Below are 20,737 nucleotides of genomic sequence, written 5' to 3' on the forward strand. Positions count from 1 at the left end.
TTTGATCAATTTAATGTATCCTTGATGGGGAAAATATATATATTTTTTACTTTTTACTGACCCCAGACTTTTGAACTGTAGTGGACATGGCTATTAATGTATATTTTTAACGGTTTGTTTATACTCTATTATGTCCTTATTCAGCCCTGCCCCAGCAAAATGGTACAAATGGAACATTTGAAACGTCTTTTTTCTTTTTTTTTTCCCTTTCAGTTTTCATGTGTCACACTTTTTCAATCTTTCTGCATGTTCTATATCTAGAACTGTCCATATACATCTCTCTCTTGCTAGGACACACATATGAAGAAATCCCTCCAAACCTACCCTCAGTTCTATTTTCAGGAGGAAAGCCAAAGGCAGCCATTAGTTCACCGCACAGTGCTATTAAACTTAATATAACACCCTTTCCATAAAACACATCCATTATGCTGTATGGTCTCTCTGCTGTTGACTTTGGGTGCAGTGATGACCATATGAGCAGGAAATCACTGGTATTGTGGTAAAAAAAAAAAATGTGCGTTCAGAATGAGGCAGAGAGAGTCAAATAATTGTGAATTTACAGTCAGGGACGTTTATGGAGAGATGGATGTCATGGAAGTCATCTTTTGGGAAGATTTTTTTTGCATGAAAAATGCTTTTGTCGCAGCTTGCTGCTAATCAGTGACAGAATGGCCAGGAAATAAAACTCGCAAATGCATAAGGGGTATAAACACTGTTTTTTTTGCATGTGTAATTAATGAAATGCACAGAACAAAAGCCCCTTTCTTGTTCTTTGCTTGGCCATTTAAAATGATTTTCTAACTTAAAAGCCGCATTTTTATGTGTTATTCAGAGTGTGAATCATTAAAGAAAAAGCTAATTCAGCAATGTCTTGTTTTAGTGTGAGTTTTACAGTGACCACAAAATGGATTGTGTCAAGTGATTTATTATTACAGGACTACAGTTGAGTTCCAATCTAAACAACATTGAATTTGTAAGGTTTTTGGTCTCTTCATGAATTTTTTTTGGGCTGATTGATTCATTTTTGATCCTAAGGTTAAAAACCATGATATAGCCTACTAATCTTAGTGTTATATATAGGTCAGAATAGCTTCAGATTCCCTAGAAAACTAGGGAATAAGCTACATTCAAATGTAAAACAAAAGTATACATTTTATATATATATATATATATATATATATATATATATATATATATATATATATATATGATATATTTTATAAAATACAATGTGTTTGGTGTTTATGCCAAAAATTACTCTAGGATTAAAATGCTGGTTCCCTTTTAAGAGGGGACACAGCATCTCATTCCCCTTCTCAGGGAACCATGGTTACATGGAGACTTTTTCAGTGCCACTAAGTAACTCATTACAGTACATCTGATGGTTGCTAGGGTGTTGTTAAGTGACTCTTAGGGTGGTGGTGATTTGTTTCTGCAGAGACTAAATACATTAATTGTATCAGTTAATTTTAATTGTAAATCAATTACCATGCTATAATTCTTTAGAGTATAATCTATACCCCCCCCCACACACACACACACAAACAACAACAAAAAAACAAACAATTTTCTAACAAATTAGAAAAATAATTTCTAAACACAGAAATTATTTTCTATTTTTTCTTTACCTTTTTTTGCTCAAACAAGGGTTTATGCTAATATGCTAGCATTCATTTTTATAATCAAAAGAAAGGTGTGCTGTACACATACTGCTGTACTGTACCAGGTATTTTGACCCAAAAAGTAAAGTTGTGTGGAATTTTCTCTCAAACAAAAGTTTTAAATAAAAAAAGAACAAAAATTAAGAAGTGTCCCTTTAATGCCCTCTTCTGGCAACTTCAGAGAAAACAGATAAAAAACTTCTCAAAACAGATGACTCAGGAAAACATCTGGGATTTACGCATGTTTTCCCATATGCAATGGAAGAGTCTATATTTCTTACATCCACATGCATTCTTACATGATTAATGATGCATTTATCTGTGTTTAGATTTTTCATATCTGGTACAGCACATCCACATTAGCGCGTCATTCACTTTAACAATTCAGAATAACATCCACTATACACCAACTATTCTCTGTGGAGATTATTACTGCAGTTGTACTATGTTGATTTGGGCCCTAAAATCTGTGCTTTTAGCCTCTTTATACACACACACACACACACACACACACACGTAACAGCCCACATCCTTTAGAAGGTGTGCAATTTACGAGCTGTGAGCGCAGCGTGGCAGTTCCACCATCTGAGTTGCTCACAAACTCACACTCAGCTTTTCATTAGCACACAGTAATTAAGCCACAAGCTGCATCACACACACATGCATGCAAACACACTCACTACTCTGAACACTCACTAAAACATCACTCTGTTATTTTATCCACCTCTGTCCCAAAATAGTGCGGTTCGCCCTTTAGCGGGACGTCGTAATAAAGTTTTGCTGAGCAGCTATGACCATAGCATTTGTCTTAATGAGATCTAAATGTCTGACTTATTACACACCAGTGTGTGTGTGTGTGTTAGATTTCTGAGATGTAGTGTGTGAGACATCTGGCCATGGTGCTCAGGAAATGACTGCTTCACTTCACTGCTGTCATCACCCTGCCCCATGTTACTCTGTGTGTGTGTGTGCTTGTGTGCGCGCGTGCAGCAGGTCTTCATTAGCTGTGTTGAAGCATTTTCAGTGTAATTATGGTTTAAATTCGATTCCATCTACAAGTTTACAGACAGGACAATCTCTCTTTCTCTGTTCCTCAGCTTTATTTGCTTTCCTTTTCTTTCTTGCAGTGCATTCTGTTGACAGCGCAAGGCCTCTAAACAAGCTGTGATGCTGGCAGTCAGTGAAGGTGTTTGTTTGAATTAAGGCTACTTCAGGACATTGTATGATTAGTACTGTGTGTTTGAGTCAGGCAAAAGGAAATATTAAACATATTTGCTGACAGTATCCATCCACCATATACCATTGAAAGAAACATACATGTGTGTGTGTTATGTGTGTGTGTATATATATATATATATATACATACATACATACATACATACATACATACATATATATATATATATATATATATATATATATATATATATATACATATACATACATACATACATACATACATACACAGTACAGGCCAAAAGTTTGGACATATTACTATTTGTTATGTTTTTGAATGAAGTTTATTCTGCTCATTAAGCCTGAATTTATTTGATCAGAAATACAGAATTTTTTTTTAATATTGTGATATATTACAATTTAAAATAATTGGTTTTCAATTTATTACACTTTAAATGATCATTTATTTCTATGATGCAAAGCTGAATTTTCAGTATAATTCATCCAGTTTCAGTGTCACGTGATCCTTCAGAAATGTATTCATATTCAGCATATTCACATTCTAATATGGTGGTTCATTTTCAAAGTTGGAAACAGTTCTGCTGCTTAATATTTTTTCATAACCTGTGATACTTTTTTTTTATAATACTTTGATGAATAAAAAGAAAAAGAAAAAAAGAAACAAATGTTTTAAAAATAGAAATCTTTTGTAACGACAATGTACACTACTGGTCAGTAATTTGGGGTCAGTCATTTTTTATTTTTTTATTTTTTTGAAATCAATAATTTTATTCAGCAAGGATGTGTTAAATTGATAAAAAATGATAGTAAAGGAGATTTATATTATTTGAAAATGTTTTTATTTTGAATAAATGCAGTTCTTTTGAACCTTTTATTCACCAAATATATTAGGCAGCAGAACTGCTGTCCAACACTCATAATAAATCCTCATATTAGAATGATTTCTGAAGGATCATGTGACACTGAAGACTGGAGGAACGATCCTGAAAATTCTGCTTTGCATCACAGAAATAAATGATCATTTAAAGTATAAATTGAAAACCAAATATTTTAAATTGTAATAATATATCACAATATTAAATAAAGTCTGTATTTTTGATCACATAAATGCAGGCTTGATGAACCCCAAATATACATTATAGTAAACCATACAGTGCCCTGTCTCTGAGTACCCAATACCAACATATTTACTGGAATATAAATGTGGAACAATCATCATCTACTATATAGAGATGTAGTATAAACAGGTCAAAAAATATCAATTTCATGTCTAATTCAGCCACAAGAGGGCACCCTTTACAATGGTTAGTACTTGTTCATTCTGATCAAAGCTGACAGACTGTGTAAACTGTTGTTCAGACTCAGAGCACATGAGCACATGTTGTTGAAAGAACATGCATGAAACATGAGAGAAGTATGACTTACGCAAGCTTAAAGGGATAGTCCATCCCAAAATGTTATTTATTTATTTATTATTATCATAATTTACTCATCATCAAACATAAAATATATTTGTATTATTATATTATATTGAACCATTCATTATTTTGGACTATTTTGACAAGTAGATTAATAATAAAACATACAAACATCTATTTATTTGTGACAAGTTATTTTATAAATTTTTTTGTCATCATTAAAGTGATAGTTCACCCAAAAAATGAGTGATGTTTATCTGCTTACCCCCAGGGCATCCAAGATGTATGTGTGTTTATTTCTTCAGCAGAACACAAATGAAGATTTTTAACTCCAACCGTTGCTTGTATAATGCCTGTCAGTGGGGTGTTTTTCTATGAGAGCCATTATAAGAGTAAAAACACATATACATATGAATCCATATTAAACCCTGCGGATCGTGACGATACATTGATGTCTTAAGCCGATTGGTTTCTGCAAGAAACCGAACAGTATGTATATATATATTTCGTCTTAGCAGATGAATCTCATCTAATATTCCCAACACCATTACTTTCACTGAAGAAGGTCAAAACCCGGCGCGATCATAGATTTGTGTACAAAGTCGGTTGTTTATTATGTTGTTTTTTCATGATATAGTACATTGCACATTGAGACTTCCTTGTGAAGATTAGCATGCTAGCACATAGGTGCAGAGATGCTCCAGAAGGGCTTTAAAAAGTTATTTAGTGTTAAGATATGCTTTAATGGATTGCTGGGGATTGGCTTCTTACAGAGCAGGAAATGGACGGAGGTTTTCAGCACTATTAATTTGACCGCGCACTGTTTTGCCAAAGCCTCGAGGCTGGAGCACATTTTTTGGGGGTGAACGCAAAACTTTCTGTTCTGTGCATCTGTGTGTTTGCACATTTTGGCTCTCTTTGTCTTGGCCTGCTTTGAACCATGGATATAAAACTGTTCTCACACACACACACACACACACACACACACACACACACACACACACACACACACACACACACACACACACACACACACACACGCCATAGGGTCTCTCTTTGTTTTCTAAAAACGGATAGATATGAATGAGAGAGATTTACTGATATATTTTATATTTATTATATATATATATATATATATATATATATATATATATATATATATATATATATATATATATATATATATATATATATATATATATATATATGACTGTGTGTGTGTTTGTACAGTATTGTGGTCTCAGATTCCAGCCTCTTGCTGCTTGGTTCATCCCTCTCCGGTGGATGAACTGAGAGATCGACTAAGAAATAAAGAAACCTGACCCCAACCACACACTTATCCAACAATGGCCTCTCATTCAAGCACATAGACCCCTGCTATCAAACTCTGGTCCCAGGCCAAAACCAGATGTGCACTTCCATTTCTAAAATCATTTTAAGGTATTAATGTCAATGTTGCCATTTCTTCCTCATCGTCGTCAAAATAGTATCTCAAATAATAGTCACATTGACAAGGCCTTCATCACAGCACTATAAGCCAATGAAATCTGTCCACCTCACTCTAGGGGTTTTAAAAGCTTGTTTATTGGATGATGCTTTTTGATTTACTGTAATATCTAATATAATCAATTTTATTTATAATAATCAAGTATTTCCTTCATAAGTGAATAATTGAATTTCTGGTGTAGTGGAATATTAATCTCGGTTGTTGATACTAAATGTACAGTTTTTAATCTAATAAAATATATTACTGGACATTAGAGAAAACAACAAACCACACAAAAACAACATTATTGGAGCAACATATGAAAATTGTATTATTAATGACAATTATTGGAGATAATGTCAGAAATGATGTTGGCTGAAGTATAAATACATTACTACACTGTAGAAATGTTTTCAGGTATCTTAAAATATGTGCTTCATGTCTCACTTTTTGTCTGAACTATTTTTTTTTTTTTTTGTATTTACATATTATTAATATTAATATAACCGTTAAATTTTGAAGCATTATTCAAAACAGACTAATTATATATATTTGTGTGTGTTTGTGTATATATATTACCAAAATAAATTAAAACTATCAGAAATAGGTAGAAACCAAGTAAAAGTAAATAGAAATCCCACTTGTGGACTTGTGATATACATTAAAACTCGCTAACATCATTTTTGGGAGCTGTGTTTTTTAGTATGCGGTGTGTGCGTGTGTGTGTGTGTGGGTGGGGGGTCATTACGGTGTAGTGTGTCCTCACTACGCTAGGCTCACAGCATCAACCTGAGACCAGATACAGTTAATTATCTACCAGGCGCACACACACACACACACACACAACACACACACAAAGACAAGGGTGCATGAACTAACCAGACTGACAGAAGAACCTTCCGTTAGACTGAAAAGAGACAGTCTAGATGAAAAAGACAGATAAAGAGAGGTAGATCTGGGGCTAGAGACAAGTTAAAGACGGGTACCCGGTCCCAACACAGGACATGTGATTGTGGATCTGCATCGGGACTAAAGAAAAAACACACGAGAGGAGCGAAGAGTGGATATTCTCCTTCTTGACAGGACAGACCAACACCAACAACTAAAGAAGAACCAATGAGACCAGCCTTCATCACACATGCCCTTCCTCTCTTGCCAACCTCGTCTTCCTCCATCCTCTACCTGTCTGCTCGGTGTCATCCGGTGGATCTGCTAGCAAACGGGCATCACTGGCATCATGCCGGCTGCGTTGAAGTCATCTCTGGATGGGAGCATGACAGATTCAGGGGAGCTGGAGCAGGCAGCACCTCCCTGTCTTGGAAAAGTGCCCCGCGACCTGCTCCAAAACTTTCCACACACTAAGCGTGTGGGCAGCTACCTGGTGGGCAAAATGATCAACAAGGGCTCATTCGCCAAAGTTATGCTGGGCATGCACATCAGTACAGGAGAGAAGGTAACAGGCACACACCCAGCCTCTTACACGCAGACACCCGTCAATCAAAGGCACAGTGTCACACACTAAGGGTGTCAGTCATCGGTGCGCTGAAGGGTTGTCATCCATTTTTCATGCCGTCTCGCTGTCTCAGCTTTCATAGCCACTCCGTCTTTCCTAATCTCTGACACGAACCCCAGTAATAATCCATCCACACTCACGCTACTAGAAATGTTTGTTAACACAAAAGGCAATTCATTTAATTGAATTGTGTGATGGCTAGTAGTATTTGTTTCAGTATTTATGCTGATATATTTTTATACACGCTAACTAGTGTGTATTTTGGTGACACAATTTACAGTAAGGTCCTACTAGGTAATGTTAGCTAATGCATGAATTAACACTCACTAACAATGAGCAATACATTAATAACTGTATTTATTAATCTTCATTGACCTTAGTTAGTTAATTAATACCATTGACCTTAAATTAACAATGAATGTGTTTTATGTTAACTTGATGTTAATAATTCCTTAGTAAATGTTTAAATTAAAAAGATAAACGCTTTAGAATCATTTTTCATTGTTAGTTCATGTTAGATGTTACCTGTATTTTGTCTGCATAACAGATGGTAATGATATGCAGTTGTACTTTAGATCATTATTGTTTTAGTGATTTGTTGTTTGGGCCTACAGAAATGTATTTATTTATTTTTTTGATCAAATTTCACATGCGCCTTCATCCACATTATTAGAACTTGAGTGTAAAATCTGTCATGGCACTTTTTCATGTGAATGTTTTTGCATATGAATGTAATGTGTGTATAAATGTTTACATATCCATTACATTGTTTATTTTTATTGCTAGTATATCAATTATGAGTAGATTTGTCCCGGTGACACAGACAAACAGAGAGAGAGAGAGAGTTTAAGCTTAACCTATCCTCATCTCATTGTGTGACCCAAGCTTTCATGGGTCAGTAGTTGTGGCCTGTGTGCGTCGTGTGAATGTTACCAGCTCTTACACACATCACCGAGCCCTTCCTGACCACTCTGTTTACCTGAAAATGTTGCTATGGCGATGCGTAAGCACACATCACCTCCAGCACAATCCTAGAATTTTAGAATGTAAATTATTATCACGGAGTTCCTAAAGAGGGACTTTGAGCTATAGTGTGTGTCTTGCTATGGGGACGACAAACTCACCAAAATCAGTTTTATATACTACTGAAGTTTTCTTTGCACAATGTTGTCTTACAAGAAAATCTCACTTGATTGTTATTTTCTATATCTAATACATTTTACAAAAAAAAACATGTGAAAATGAAGCATATCTGCTCTCTGTTTCTGTCAGGTAGCGATCAAGGTGATAGATAAGAAGAAGGCTCGTCAGGATTCATACGTTTTAAAAAACATGAAACGTGAACCCCGGATTCACCAGCTCATCCGCCACCCCAACATTGTCTTGCTGCTGGAGACGTTGGAGACGGAGAACTGCTACTACATGGCCATGGAGCTGTGCGGAGGAGGAGACCTTATGGACCGGATCTGTGAACGCAAGCGGCTGGAGGAGAGAGAGGTCCGCAGGTTCACCCGCCAGATACTCTCTGCGGTGGAACACCTGCACCGACATGGGATAGTTCACAGGTAATCAACAGACACGGATATGAACACCCATGAAAATATAGGTTAGGGATAGTGGGGTGGAATGAGAAAGAAAAAGGAAAGAAAGGAAAAGCTTGAGTGTATTATGCTGTATAGTGGACTTTAACTAGAGCCATAAAATAATGATGTGGTGTGTGACGTAGATGAGAGAAGTGTCTGTGAAAATAGATGAAATCAAAGTGCAAGTGTGTGTGTGTGTGTGTGTCGGTGTATTTGGCTATAGTCAATACATTGTCAATAAAAAATATTCAATTGAAACAGTTTTTCATAAATATATGTAGAATGTTTTTTTAGTTAACTAAATAATTATTAATGTAAAATTTAAACAAAGTAAATAAATGTATTAATATTTTAAATTCCCCCTGGTTTCATATCTTAAATAGTTTTGTCTCAAGATGCAGACCGGCCTTTTTTTCTTTCTTTTGTAAGGCACATTTATAAAATATACTTAAATGCCCTAATTTAACTAAAGCCTAATCCTGGCTTAATCTAAACCCTGTCTGTGAAACCAGGCCTTAGAGTCTTATATACTATATATATTCTAATAAAATTAGTTTCCTCAATATAAAATGATGCACAAAAAATATATTTAAAATTATACAATAGATAAACTTAAAGCATGCAATAAACTTATTTGATACTTTTTAACATTAATGAATTATTGTCAAGACAGATATTCTTCTTTTAGCTGCAGGGTTAGAGTTAGTCTGTAGTGTTGATAAATGCATTCATATATAAATATAAATAAAAAAAACAATATAAGAGACTTAAAAATGAAAGAAGTTCAAGATGAAATTAAAGAGCAATTGTATGTGTGTGGGCTATAGTTTGGGGATACATTTTGGATTGAATAAATTATATTAGATTACTGACACGATAAATTACTAATAATAAAAATCTTATTTTCAGAATGTAATGAATTAGTTAATATTTCTGTTATTATATACAATAGAATTTTATATAATTTATTTATTTTAATATAAATTACTATTCTAATATTAAATGTATAAAAATATCTAAAAATAGCAAATCAAAAAGTTAAATATAATATGAAATTTTTATAAAATGCATTTAATTGTTTTAGGGGTAAGGTTAGAGTTAAAATAAACATTGACTATAATATATTTATATATATTTTTTAAAAGTCTAAAATATGTCCTCATTTAGGTAAATGTGTATGTGTGTGTTATCCGGGATTAACGCGAGGGGCGGGATAAACGGTCGTCTTTCAATCTCCCTCTGCACGCAGTTGGATAGCGCTACAACCAACCAGAGCAACGAAGGTGAAGTGGAGCTCGTTGACAGATTAAACTTTCACCGTATCCGGTCGGGAAAACTCCAAACACATCTTTTCTTTTTAAGAATGACTTCAGTGCCGTTCTTTTCTCAGAGAAAAGCTTAACTCTAAGTCTTCCAGAGTCTCGGTCAAAGCTGATTCAAAAGACCGCCGTTCGCCAGCTTTTGTGTTTACTAGTAGCACGCAAACGCAACTCGGCCGTCATCATTATGTTAAGCCCCGCCCACTGACTCTATACACAATGTGATTGGCCTGACCAGGGTTTGGTTTTTACAGCTCAGACTTGTATTGAGAGTTGCTAGACGACACTCGCTGCAGATTAGATTTGCTGCTGCTAGGGTGCGTCCTGATTTCTAGGCTGTGTGTGTGTGTGTGCGCCCAGTTCTTTGGTCTGTCAGTGAAGCCTAATTGAATCAAGAGTGGGAATGTCATTAGCTTCTCATGACATCATCAGACAGAGCCACTATGGTTAACACATCATTCAGTGACTTCCTCGCTAATGGAGTCCCAGGATGAAGATTCATACTGCTGAGGTCTGCGTCCCACAAAATCCTGCCTTTTTTAGAGTATGTCAAGGATCAAAGGACGTACGTCAACCTACACGCCATACACACACACTTGACTACCCGCGGCTTTAGTCAACATATACAGTCCCTATGGTAACGAAAGGAGCATGTGGGTTCATGTCCGTTTCAGTTCAAAAGGTCATATGACATTAATCAACCCAAATCAAACTGTTATCAACTGGCTCCACAAGCACTTTTTTATGCATTTAAGACTGTCTCTGCTAACCTCTCTGTACACACTAATACCCCCCAAAATTCAGTCAAACTGCTGGACGGTGGTCCAGTTTCCCCCTAATACACGTCATGTCTGTCAGACAACTTTAATACTGGCACATTTTCAGAGTAGTATTTCAGCTTTTTCTCTTTTGGACATTTTAGGGACAGTATCTGTATGTGTGTGTGTGTGTGTAAAGGAACGTTAAGCCGCCAATTGAGCTTTGAGATGTCAGCCATGTCAGTAAAAATGGAGGGAAATGAAAATAGCTTTGAGGGCTGTGATATTTTTATAGGCTTTTCATATAATTTCATATTAAATGTGAAGAGCGCGCGGTCATCAAAGTGAGTGTGAGTGTTTATTATGAAGTGGAAAGAAAGGGAGAAAAAGGGAGCAAGATGAAAGGAAAAAGAGATGGAGAATGTAAAAGTAAAACTTGGCAGAATGACTGAATATCCAGGACCACCAAGCTGAGATATCACCAACAGTAACTGTATGTCTGTTCTTTAGTACAAATCCCCTTTTAATTCACTTTTTTCATTGCATATTTTCTGCAAGAGGTTCTTGGCTGGTCATGGAAGGTGATCTGAGTTCCCTATCAGTATATGGGTTCCCGAAGTACAGACTAGTAAAAATGCATCTGTTTTTTAATTGTGCACCCCCCCCCTTCCAATAAATAACATTACATTAACATAATTAAAAGTCTGAATGAAAGTTGATCCAAAGAGCATCCTGTGATTCGATGGAAACTGTTACTGTTAATAAAAAAAATGTTTTCACTAATAAAAATAAGAGATGAAATAAAATATATTAGATGAAATTTAAAATATAAAAATAAAAGCTAAAATGTACTTAAATGTTATAATAGTAGCCTACTGTATACTAAAATAATACTGAGGAAATTAATAATGGTATTTTGCTCAATTTTCTTGTGAGTGGTGACCAAGAAAAAGTGTAAAATCTTAAACATTTCTTCTTGCAACATTGGTTGTGTTCACAAACCTAAAACAGTTCATTTCCAGATTTGTTAGTGTGGTACAAGTATTTTGGACCCGGCAATGTAGTGTTTTTTTTTTTAAACTAACCTCCTTCCTCTCTTAATATTGTGTTGTTTTTTTTAAACTAGGGACTTGAAGATTGAAAACTTCCTCCTGGATGAGCACAACAACATTAAGATAGTTGGTAAGTATGTCTTGCCTTTTTTATATTGTGTATAAATGTACATAATTTAATATGAGGAATGTTTTGTCAAAGCTTTTCTTTTTTACTGTAATACATTAATACCTCTAAGACTGTCTCATAACCATGCATTATGGTTGCAGCAGAACACACAAATGCAATCACAGGACAGGAGTCATTTACAATTAGCGAAATGAATCACTTGCCAATGAGAAATATCATAGTAATAGCAACAACTCGTGTCATTTCATTTTAAGATTCTGAATGCTTAGGTACAAAAACATATAAGAAAGAAAATCTGCTATTGACAGTATCTGTGTATGTGCTTGTATGTTCATGCAAGTACACTCATATGAGTGTGTTTGTGTGTAGACTTTGGTCTGAGTAACACTCTGAAGGCAGATTCTCTCTCTCTGGAGCTGCTGAACACTCAGTGTGGCAGCCCTGCTTACGCTGCTCCCGAACTGCTGGCCCACAGGAAGTACGGCCCTAAAGTGGATGTGTGGTCTGTGTGAGTACACAAAGTATATCTGTATGTGTTCTAGAAATGGCAAATCACACATAATGTCAACTGATGTGTTTTTAAATGCAGATGGATGTATTTTTAATGCGCCTCTGTGTGTTTCTTGGTTTATGCATAGGGGTGTGAGTATGTTTGCCATGCTGACGGGCACTTTACCGTTTACGGTGGAGCCCTTCAACATCAAGCAACTTCACCAGAAAATGGTGAATGGAGAAATCAGTACGATACCGTCGGACATCAGCAAAGGTAAAATATGTGGAAAGGCAACAAAAAGTATTTTCTATACACTCTATGCGTTGAATGTTATTTTGTGAAATATACATACACCTGACATTTAGTGAAAATGTACAAATGTATTTTTTGTTGTTGTTGTTGCTATTTATACTAGTGGCAGATTCTATTTGCTCCTGGGTTATTATAAAACAGTATTATGCAATAATAAAGAAGATTACATATGATTATATTTATTAAAATCATAAATGGATGTTCTCCCCATCCCTAAAGCCCTCCCTTACACCTATGCCTAACCCTACCTGTTAAACACTTTATTCCCACTATTAAACAATCTTTAGGCACTTTATTTCCACTTTACAAAAATTTTCATAATTTCTACTTGACTCTCTGAACTTATATGCGGTTAGGAAACAGGCGGATTTGAACTTGAGTCGTTTGCATCAAGCTAGAGCATGAACTGCATTTTAAAATATTTTAAATTGAATTTTAAATTTTAATATAAACCCCATTTGTGAATGGTGCTGTATATGCACACATGCATACACTTAAAGATTCGTCCCTAAGGAGTTCTTCATCAGGACAAATTACACAGAGAAAGAATAAGAAAAGAGAACAAATAAAATGTGTTGAGTGCAGTAGTGCATTTCAAAGCCTCCTTCTCAATCAGATTGTGAGTTCATCTGATCCGGCACATTAATATTAATCTTCATCAATATTAATAACAGAGTATATTCACCAATTACAAAAATAGATGCACTACAAACATGATGACGCAAAATGTCTGCTAGTGGAACAGAACCCGGCTGGGTTCCCCGATTCCGTTGCAGGTTACATTAGATCATTGTGGGATAGTTTGTACATTACGTATGGTGAATTACCTCCTGTTCAGCACATACATTCTTTATGAAAAATAATGATCTCAGAGAAATGGAAACCATGCATATATCTACAATATAAGTAGAATAAGTGTGTGCAAAATGATCATTTAGCAGTGTCACTTTGGATAACATCTGCTAAATCAACTCAAAAACTGTGTTCCATGTCAAAAAAACAAGTGTGTTCCATGTTATGCTGGATATCAATCAACATAATAATTGATACTATAAAGTAAACATACACTGAAAAAATGGTAACACCTAAATTAAGTATTTTTATTCATGTCAAAAATATTATGTAACATCACAGTTGTTATGTAACAACAACTTTGTGTTGTATGTTGAAAATGAATTATAATGGAAGCTTACAGTGTGTGTTTTTGTGTGTGTTGTTGGCTTCCTGAGGCTGCCTGTAATGGCACTCTAAGTGAATGAGTAAATGTGATCGTCACTGTCTACTGATACAAACACTAGCAACACACACACACACACACACACACACACGCAGAGCCAAACTGGCACTTTGATCTGAGGAGTCCCCCCAGATTGAGAAGGTGGCACAGGGGAGCATGAATCTGATCTCCCCTTCTGTAAGAGAAACCTTGAGAAGTTCAGTCTGACTCGGACACACACACACACAGACAAATCAGTGTTGAGATCTTCTGTGTAAGGTTAAAACAGTTTTAAGAATATTTTAGTATTGTCAAGATGTCAGTATTCTCTCTCTTTCTTTTATTTCTAGCGGCTGTACAGTTTGTCTTGTCTCTGCTGGAACCAGAACCAGCCAAAAGGCCAACAATAAAAGCAGCAATGGAGGATAGATGGTTGAACGAAGGTTACGCCAAAAGACCCCTTCATACTGTAACTCATAAAAACAGGTACCTGCAAAATGAAATCTAATGCTAAAGCTTCCAAAAGGAACAAAGATGCACTGACAGACTTCCCTGATATGCATGTGTTCTTTGTTGCTTCTTTAGGCTGCGTCCTGAGGATCTAAATTCAGCTGTGCTAAACTACATGACTGAATCTCTAGGTTACGGTCTTTCTGATATCATCCACACTGTCATCAGTAACAAGCCGTCAGCCATTTTAGCCTGCTACCATCTACTGCTGAAAAAACTCAACAGGCATCAGAAAGTTGTGAGGACCATGAAGGTAAAAAGTTAGAATATACTATAATATTGCTGCATGCCTAAATACAAAAATATGTATCTGCATTTCTTGTGTCCTCCATCTTGGTGGACAAAACTCATCTGAATATATAATGCTATGATATTTTCTAGGTTGGCAGATTATTAGGTTTTGGATAACAGCTAACATGTCAGTTTTGTCCTCAGAGAGAAGAGAAAAGCGAATGGAATCTTCTGAATAAGGGCTTGTCCAGAGGGAGAAGCAATGCAAGTGCAAAGAGTCAGCAACAGGTGATTTGTCCTTCTGTATCAAAGAATTTCATCTTTTTTCTTAAAGGGGGGGAGGGGGGGTGAAATGCTGTTTCATGCATACTGAGCTTTTTACACTGTTAAAGACTTGGATTCCCATCCTAAACATAGACAAAGTTTCAAAAACTAATGTTGGACGTTTGATAGAGTATTTCTGTTTCTTCCGGTTTCTCACAAGTTTCGGAAAGTTTTTTTCCGAGTATGGCTCGGCTTGATGTTAATAGAGCGGAAGGTCCTTGTATGGACCATACGGGCTCTTCTCCCGGTAGGGTGCGCGCTTGTGACTAGAGCGAGAGAGGAAATGCACGCCCCATAAACACTCCGCGCCGCACTCCACTTTATTCCTATGGGTGACATCAAGCGACTTCAACGCTTCAGCACAGCATTCCGGGAAGGCAGCGCTGCATTTGAACCGATTTGAAAGCAGAAATGACGGGAATCTTCACAACATCGCTTCAGTCGGATCGCAAAGTGGATCTCCACGGTCACTGCTGTCAGGACTTTACCAAATCATACCAAAGAAGTGTGTTTTTGACGGAACGGTCAGAGCGATTGGAAGCAGCCGGTGAGTAAAACTGCTTCAAATGTCAATGTTGTTGGCTATCGTCGCGTGAGTAAACATCAGTAAACGACACGATCGTGTGCTTCATCATTCAAATGCGCTAATGGTTACTCCATTGTTGTTCTATGTATAACGTTACACTAGTCTGACGTGCAAAACCGTTTTGCTTGCTACTGCTAAGGTTTAGTCGCATACAATAGTCCATAAACCGAATCATGTCCTCATAAACTGCGAGTAAACACACACAAATGTTGACAGGCCACTAAATACAGTACATACCACAGAGACGGACGTCCTGCTGTTGCCGTTTCTCCTGTTCAATTTATTTCAGCCTCCGAATGATTCTGGATCATCTATTAGCTGAGCTCGATAGCCATGGGTTTCTCCACGCTTGAGGATGTCACTTTGCGCGCTCGTCATTCTTTAGCTCAGCCCACACGATACGCCTCCAGGCGCTCGTTTTTTCCGGAAAGACTCGGTACAGCCCATATTTCTTTTATAAATATAATAAAACTAAAGACTTAACGGAGATATGAAGGATGCAATACTACTCTATAGGTACTCAAGATTGACATGAGATTGACTGAAACTGAGACTGAAAGTGTTTCACCCCCCCCTTTAAATACTCTAATTTATGGACACACAAAACATTTAACACACTCTTCCTTTACTAGTCTCCTCAGAGTGACACAGCCAATGAGAGGAGCTCAAGGCAGGCCAGTAAGACCCAGAGGAGCCTGCCACAGGACGGAGACGCAGAGAGTGGCATGAAAAGGCCTGTGGAGACCATTAGACCAAAGCAGCCAAGCCTAGTGGACAGAGCCGATTCCCCCACCTCACTGCCTGTGGATACAGCTAATGAGATTACCATACTTGTGGAGACACATGATGGACTGATTCCTAAGGGTAACGCACAATTTTTAAGGAACAATCATTTTTAAAGAGTGCTGCAGTGATGAGGGCAACCTGGAAGTTAGCATCACCCTTGAGTAAAACCAAATTTTTAATTTTAGTTTATACACATTGCTCTGTGATTAGCAAAAGTTCACGCTTGTTACACATTGTTTATTTTATGAATTTTGAAGCCTAAATACAATCGCCACAAGTAAAAACCTTAAGTTAGGCTATAAACAAATTACACCACGTTCACATAACTTCAATGTCAAGTTTGAGTTACAATAGTTTGCGAGAGGCTATGGAAGCGAACTAGTGAGTAGATGAGTTTAATTGTTAGGCGTGAGGACGTTTAATGGCCCAGACAACCGCTGTAGTCCAAATTTAGCCACTTGTTAGCAATTGCCACCATACATTACAAGTGGGGTATTAAAGTCTTTATATACAGGCAGACATTGCACTCGTATTACAATGAATGGAAAATTATTCAATTTTATTGTAAGCTTAGTGAACAGTTTTGGAGAATTTGATGTTTCCCCATTCACAGAGAAAGGAGCTGCACTTGTATGTCTGAGAGGTGTTTCAAAAATGGACTATATGGAAAATAAAACATGAAAATATATTGAGCTTGTGGTAACCACAGACCTTATTTCAGGCTTTTAAGCAAAAACCATAGACTGTAAAAAAATATGGACGTAGTGTCCGTGACGTCACCCATAGGATTCTGATAAGCCGTTCTGAAGCTTAAAGTATGGGCGAGCTGGGCGTTGCCATCTTGTGAGCGAGTCAACGCGTGTCACTCCCAGATAACAGAAAATGGGCAAAAAGGCAGGATGTGCGCGGAGCTGAGGTGACGCAATAACTATAGACGGCGGATAAATGGCTATCCACTTGTAACCACGCCCTTAATTATGCAGAACCTTAAGGCTTTATATAACGCAAACGAATGAGTTATAAAAAAATTCACCCCCCTCAGAGTTGTCATGAAGATCAAAATTAGCCTTATAATTCAAAACCACAATTTGTACCAGGCTGTAAACATGTTTTTTTCTGCTTTAAAGTTGAGAATTTTAACATGGGGCTCAATGAGATTCTGCTCCCTTCTGGAGCCTGTCCCTAGTGGCCAGTTTAGGAATTACAGTTTACATTACTTCCGTATTGGCTTCAAGAGAGATCGCGGGAGGTTGCCGCTTGGCAAAAACCCATTAACTTTGGGACAATGGAAGCAAAAGTTCAAAAGTGCTGACTAATTTCTGGGTTTTAGGAATCATTCCTGCATAACTCTATAATACTAATATTATTTCTTTTAATTTTGAAATTCATATAATGCATATTCAGCTGACAAATTGCATGTTTTTTAGTCTCAACGTTTGGTGAAAAGGAGATGCTTCGTGTCTCACCCCCTAAGTGCTCCTGCAAAGAGGAGAGCAGCACCAAACTCTGTGACTCTGCCCCTTGTGATGCCACTGTAACCATAGACACCTCTAGAGACTCCCAGACAATGAAAACATCAATCAAACCACATGATCTGAGACCGGCTTACTCTGACAAATATCAAGCGCTGGACTGTGAATATCAGCATGATGACAAGTTAGAGAAGTTGCAGACATTCTACTCAGAGAAAGGGGCTTCTCCCAGAGCGGGACAGCGCTTTAAGGATCTATTACTGGCCATTGAGGAGAAAACCTACAATGCTCGCCACCTCAGCGCCATAGAACCCCCGACGCAAACCTCCCCTTTACCGCGACTACGACACACAGGAGTGCTTAAAGAATCCGCACCTAGAAAAGTCACTTGGGTAGGCTTTACGCGTCACACGACGGCTGGCACAGGCTCCTCGTCTTTCTTGGTAAATGGGTCCAAACCACCACTGTTTCCATCTCAAAGACAACAAGCTCTCGTCATTAAAAACCTAAGACATGGAAAGGAGAAAAGGAACATGGGAGGGGGAGGAGGGACAGGCATCCCCAGTAATACCGCAAAAAGAAACTCGATTCAGTTGCGAACGGCTATACAGCACCGAGCCACAGACCTCAACCTACCGATGCTTCCGTCTGCTATACAAAACAAACCTGACAAAAAGACAGAAATACTCCGAATGGATTTTGGATGACATTTGGGAGTATTCCGGGTTCAATATAAGCTAAAATTGGTCAACAGCATTCGTGATAATGTTGATTACAACAAAACTAATTATTTTCATTCATCCCTCGTTTTCTTTAAGGCAAGACAGGCAAAACCATTAATGCACTGGTCAGAGATTTTGGGCTCTTTTGCATTCTTAAAGGGATACGCCACTGTTTTTTCATATTAAACTGTTATTCCTAAAACGAGTTGATACATACCTCTTGTCTCGGGGTGTGCGTGACATTTTGATAGCACTTAGCTTAGCCCACTAAGCCCAGTTCATTCATTAAGTACCAAACAGAGATCAAGTTAGACGTGAAAAATCTTCTCCCCCATTGATGGAAATGTGAGGGGGAGATTTGAGGGAGGATTGTTTAGCCGTGACTTTTTACTGCGCCGAGTCGAAGTACTCTCAAAAATGCTATTCCGCCATACATAGTTCTCTTTTTTAACCCGATTAGAAAAGTGCTACATTTTATTGTGTCACTATACTTGTTCGTTCAGCTATTCGTGTAACTGTATTTAAATAGTGAAAACGTGGAGGTGTTTGGTCGCGTCTAACTTGATCTGTTTGGTACCATAGTGAATGAACTGGGCTTAGTGGGCTAAGCTAAATGCTATCAAAATGTCACCGCGCGTCAGAGAGATTAAGTACACACACTGAGACGAGAGAGGTATGTATCAAATCATCTTAGTTGAGGGAATAACATAGTTTAATATGAAAAAGCAGTAGATTATCCTTTTAACATGAAAGAAAACATCTAATTATACACTGGACATCAATTTGCATCTTTAAAGGCTGTTTTCTCCAAAATTATTTTTTTTCTGATGCCAAAATTCTAGCACTTATATGGACCAAACTTTACAGATTTATTTGTTATTATATAGAAATTCTGAGTTTGTTCATATTAAGATAAAATTGTATTCCCATAAACATGGTAAAATGCATTTTTATTTATGGAAAAAAAATGATATCCCAAAACCTTTAACTCTAGTATAGGAAAAAAATGAAACAAGAATGTTGAATGGCTGAAAAAGATTTCTGTTTTTGGAAATGTATGCAAATCAATGCATATTTAAAACCTCATATTTAAACATAACATTTCAGAAAATGTGTAATACAAAGCAATTGTCTAAATGATCTGTGATTTTGTTCTATATTTTTTTTTACCCTATATTCATTCACGGTCATTGCAAGTGCCTCCTAGCTCTCTCTCTCTCTCTCTCTCTCTCTCTCTCTCTCTCTCTCTCTCTCTCTCTCTCTCTCTCTCTCTCTCTATATATATATGCTTCAAACAGCATAAGATCTTATCTTATTATCAACTATCTCTTCTTCCCATTACCTTTCCTCTTGCCCTCCACACTACCTTTCTCTACCCTAATCCCTCTGTCCCAGGACAATATGAATACTCTTAATTGTCTGGTTGGGATTTGACTGATGCCCATTGTAGGTTAAGCTCCTATCATGTTTCTAACTTTATGAATGAATGCATCTCAATAGCTTCACTCAACTGCCAGTCGGTGCCAAAGGATGAGGATTCATAAGCTAGTTTATGAGGAAGATGGCTAAAATAAGAAGTATTTTACCAGACACTTAGTTCAATGAAGTAGAAAACTATTGTTCAGGAATGAGAATTTTTTTTTTTTTTTTTTTTTTTACTTGTTACTTGTCACAAATAAATTGAAAAGTATACACAGTTCTGTCCGACTCGCATAATTAGGCTAATGTTCAATTCTTTGAGGTGTGCCTGTTTTCTAACTGTGTTGTGGCTGCTCCCCAATGGCCAGAAGGGTTTTGAATAATGGACATGTAAAGGAATCTTTCCCTCTTTTCAACTGGTGAGGAGCTCATGAATTATGAACACTTTGTTTTGGTACATGATATGGTGCTGAGGGGGCTTGGCCTTTGTGTGTGTATAGATACGTGTGCTGGAGAGAGATTGATCTGAAGTGAGTGTGGCACGTCTGC

The 20,737-nt window shown here is 37.0% G+C and overlaps 1 protein-coding gene across 6 annotated transcripts in view; it reads left to right on the forward strand.

The window, feature by feature from the left end:
- The window catches only part of LOC137078528 (hormonally up-regulated neu tumor-associated kinase homolog B), a 137,103-nt gene extending 116,772 nt beyond the window's left edge, over positions 1-20,331 (forward strand). For 5 of the 6 annotated variants that reach the window (XM_067445876.1, XM_067445880.1, XM_067445879.1 and 2 more), the window contains 9 exons: positions 8,548-8,840; positions 12,062-12,117; positions 12,487-12,625; positions 12,756-12,883; positions 14,489-14,624; positions 14,724-14,901; positions 15,084-15,167; positions 16,422-16,653; positions 18,003-20,331. In XM_067445876.1, the coding sequence (XP_067301977.1) occupies positions 8,548-8,840; positions 12,062-12,117; positions 12,487-12,625; positions 12,756-12,883; positions 14,489-14,624; positions 14,724-14,901; positions 15,084-15,167; positions 16,422-16,653; positions 18,003-18,754 (1,998 nt within the window). In that variant the 3' untranslated portion in view covers positions 18,755-20,331. The remainder of the gene's footprint in view (positions 1-8,547; positions 8,841-12,061; positions 12,118-12,486; positions 12,626-12,755; positions 12,884-14,488; positions 14,625-14,723; positions 14,902-15,083; positions 15,168-16,421; positions 16,654-18,002) is intronic. The other variant, XM_067445881.1, reaches the window with a different exon arrangement.
- Positions 20,332-20,737: the final 406 nt, after the last annotated feature.

This window comes from Pseudorasbora parva, chromosome 6 (assembly GCF_024679245.1).
Source record: "Pseudorasbora parva isolate DD20220531a chromosome 6, ASM2467924v1, whole genome shotgun sequence".
Taxonomy (NCBI): domain Eukaryota; kingdom Metazoa; phylum Chordata; class Actinopteri; order Cypriniformes; family Gobionidae; genus Pseudorasbora; species Pseudorasbora parva.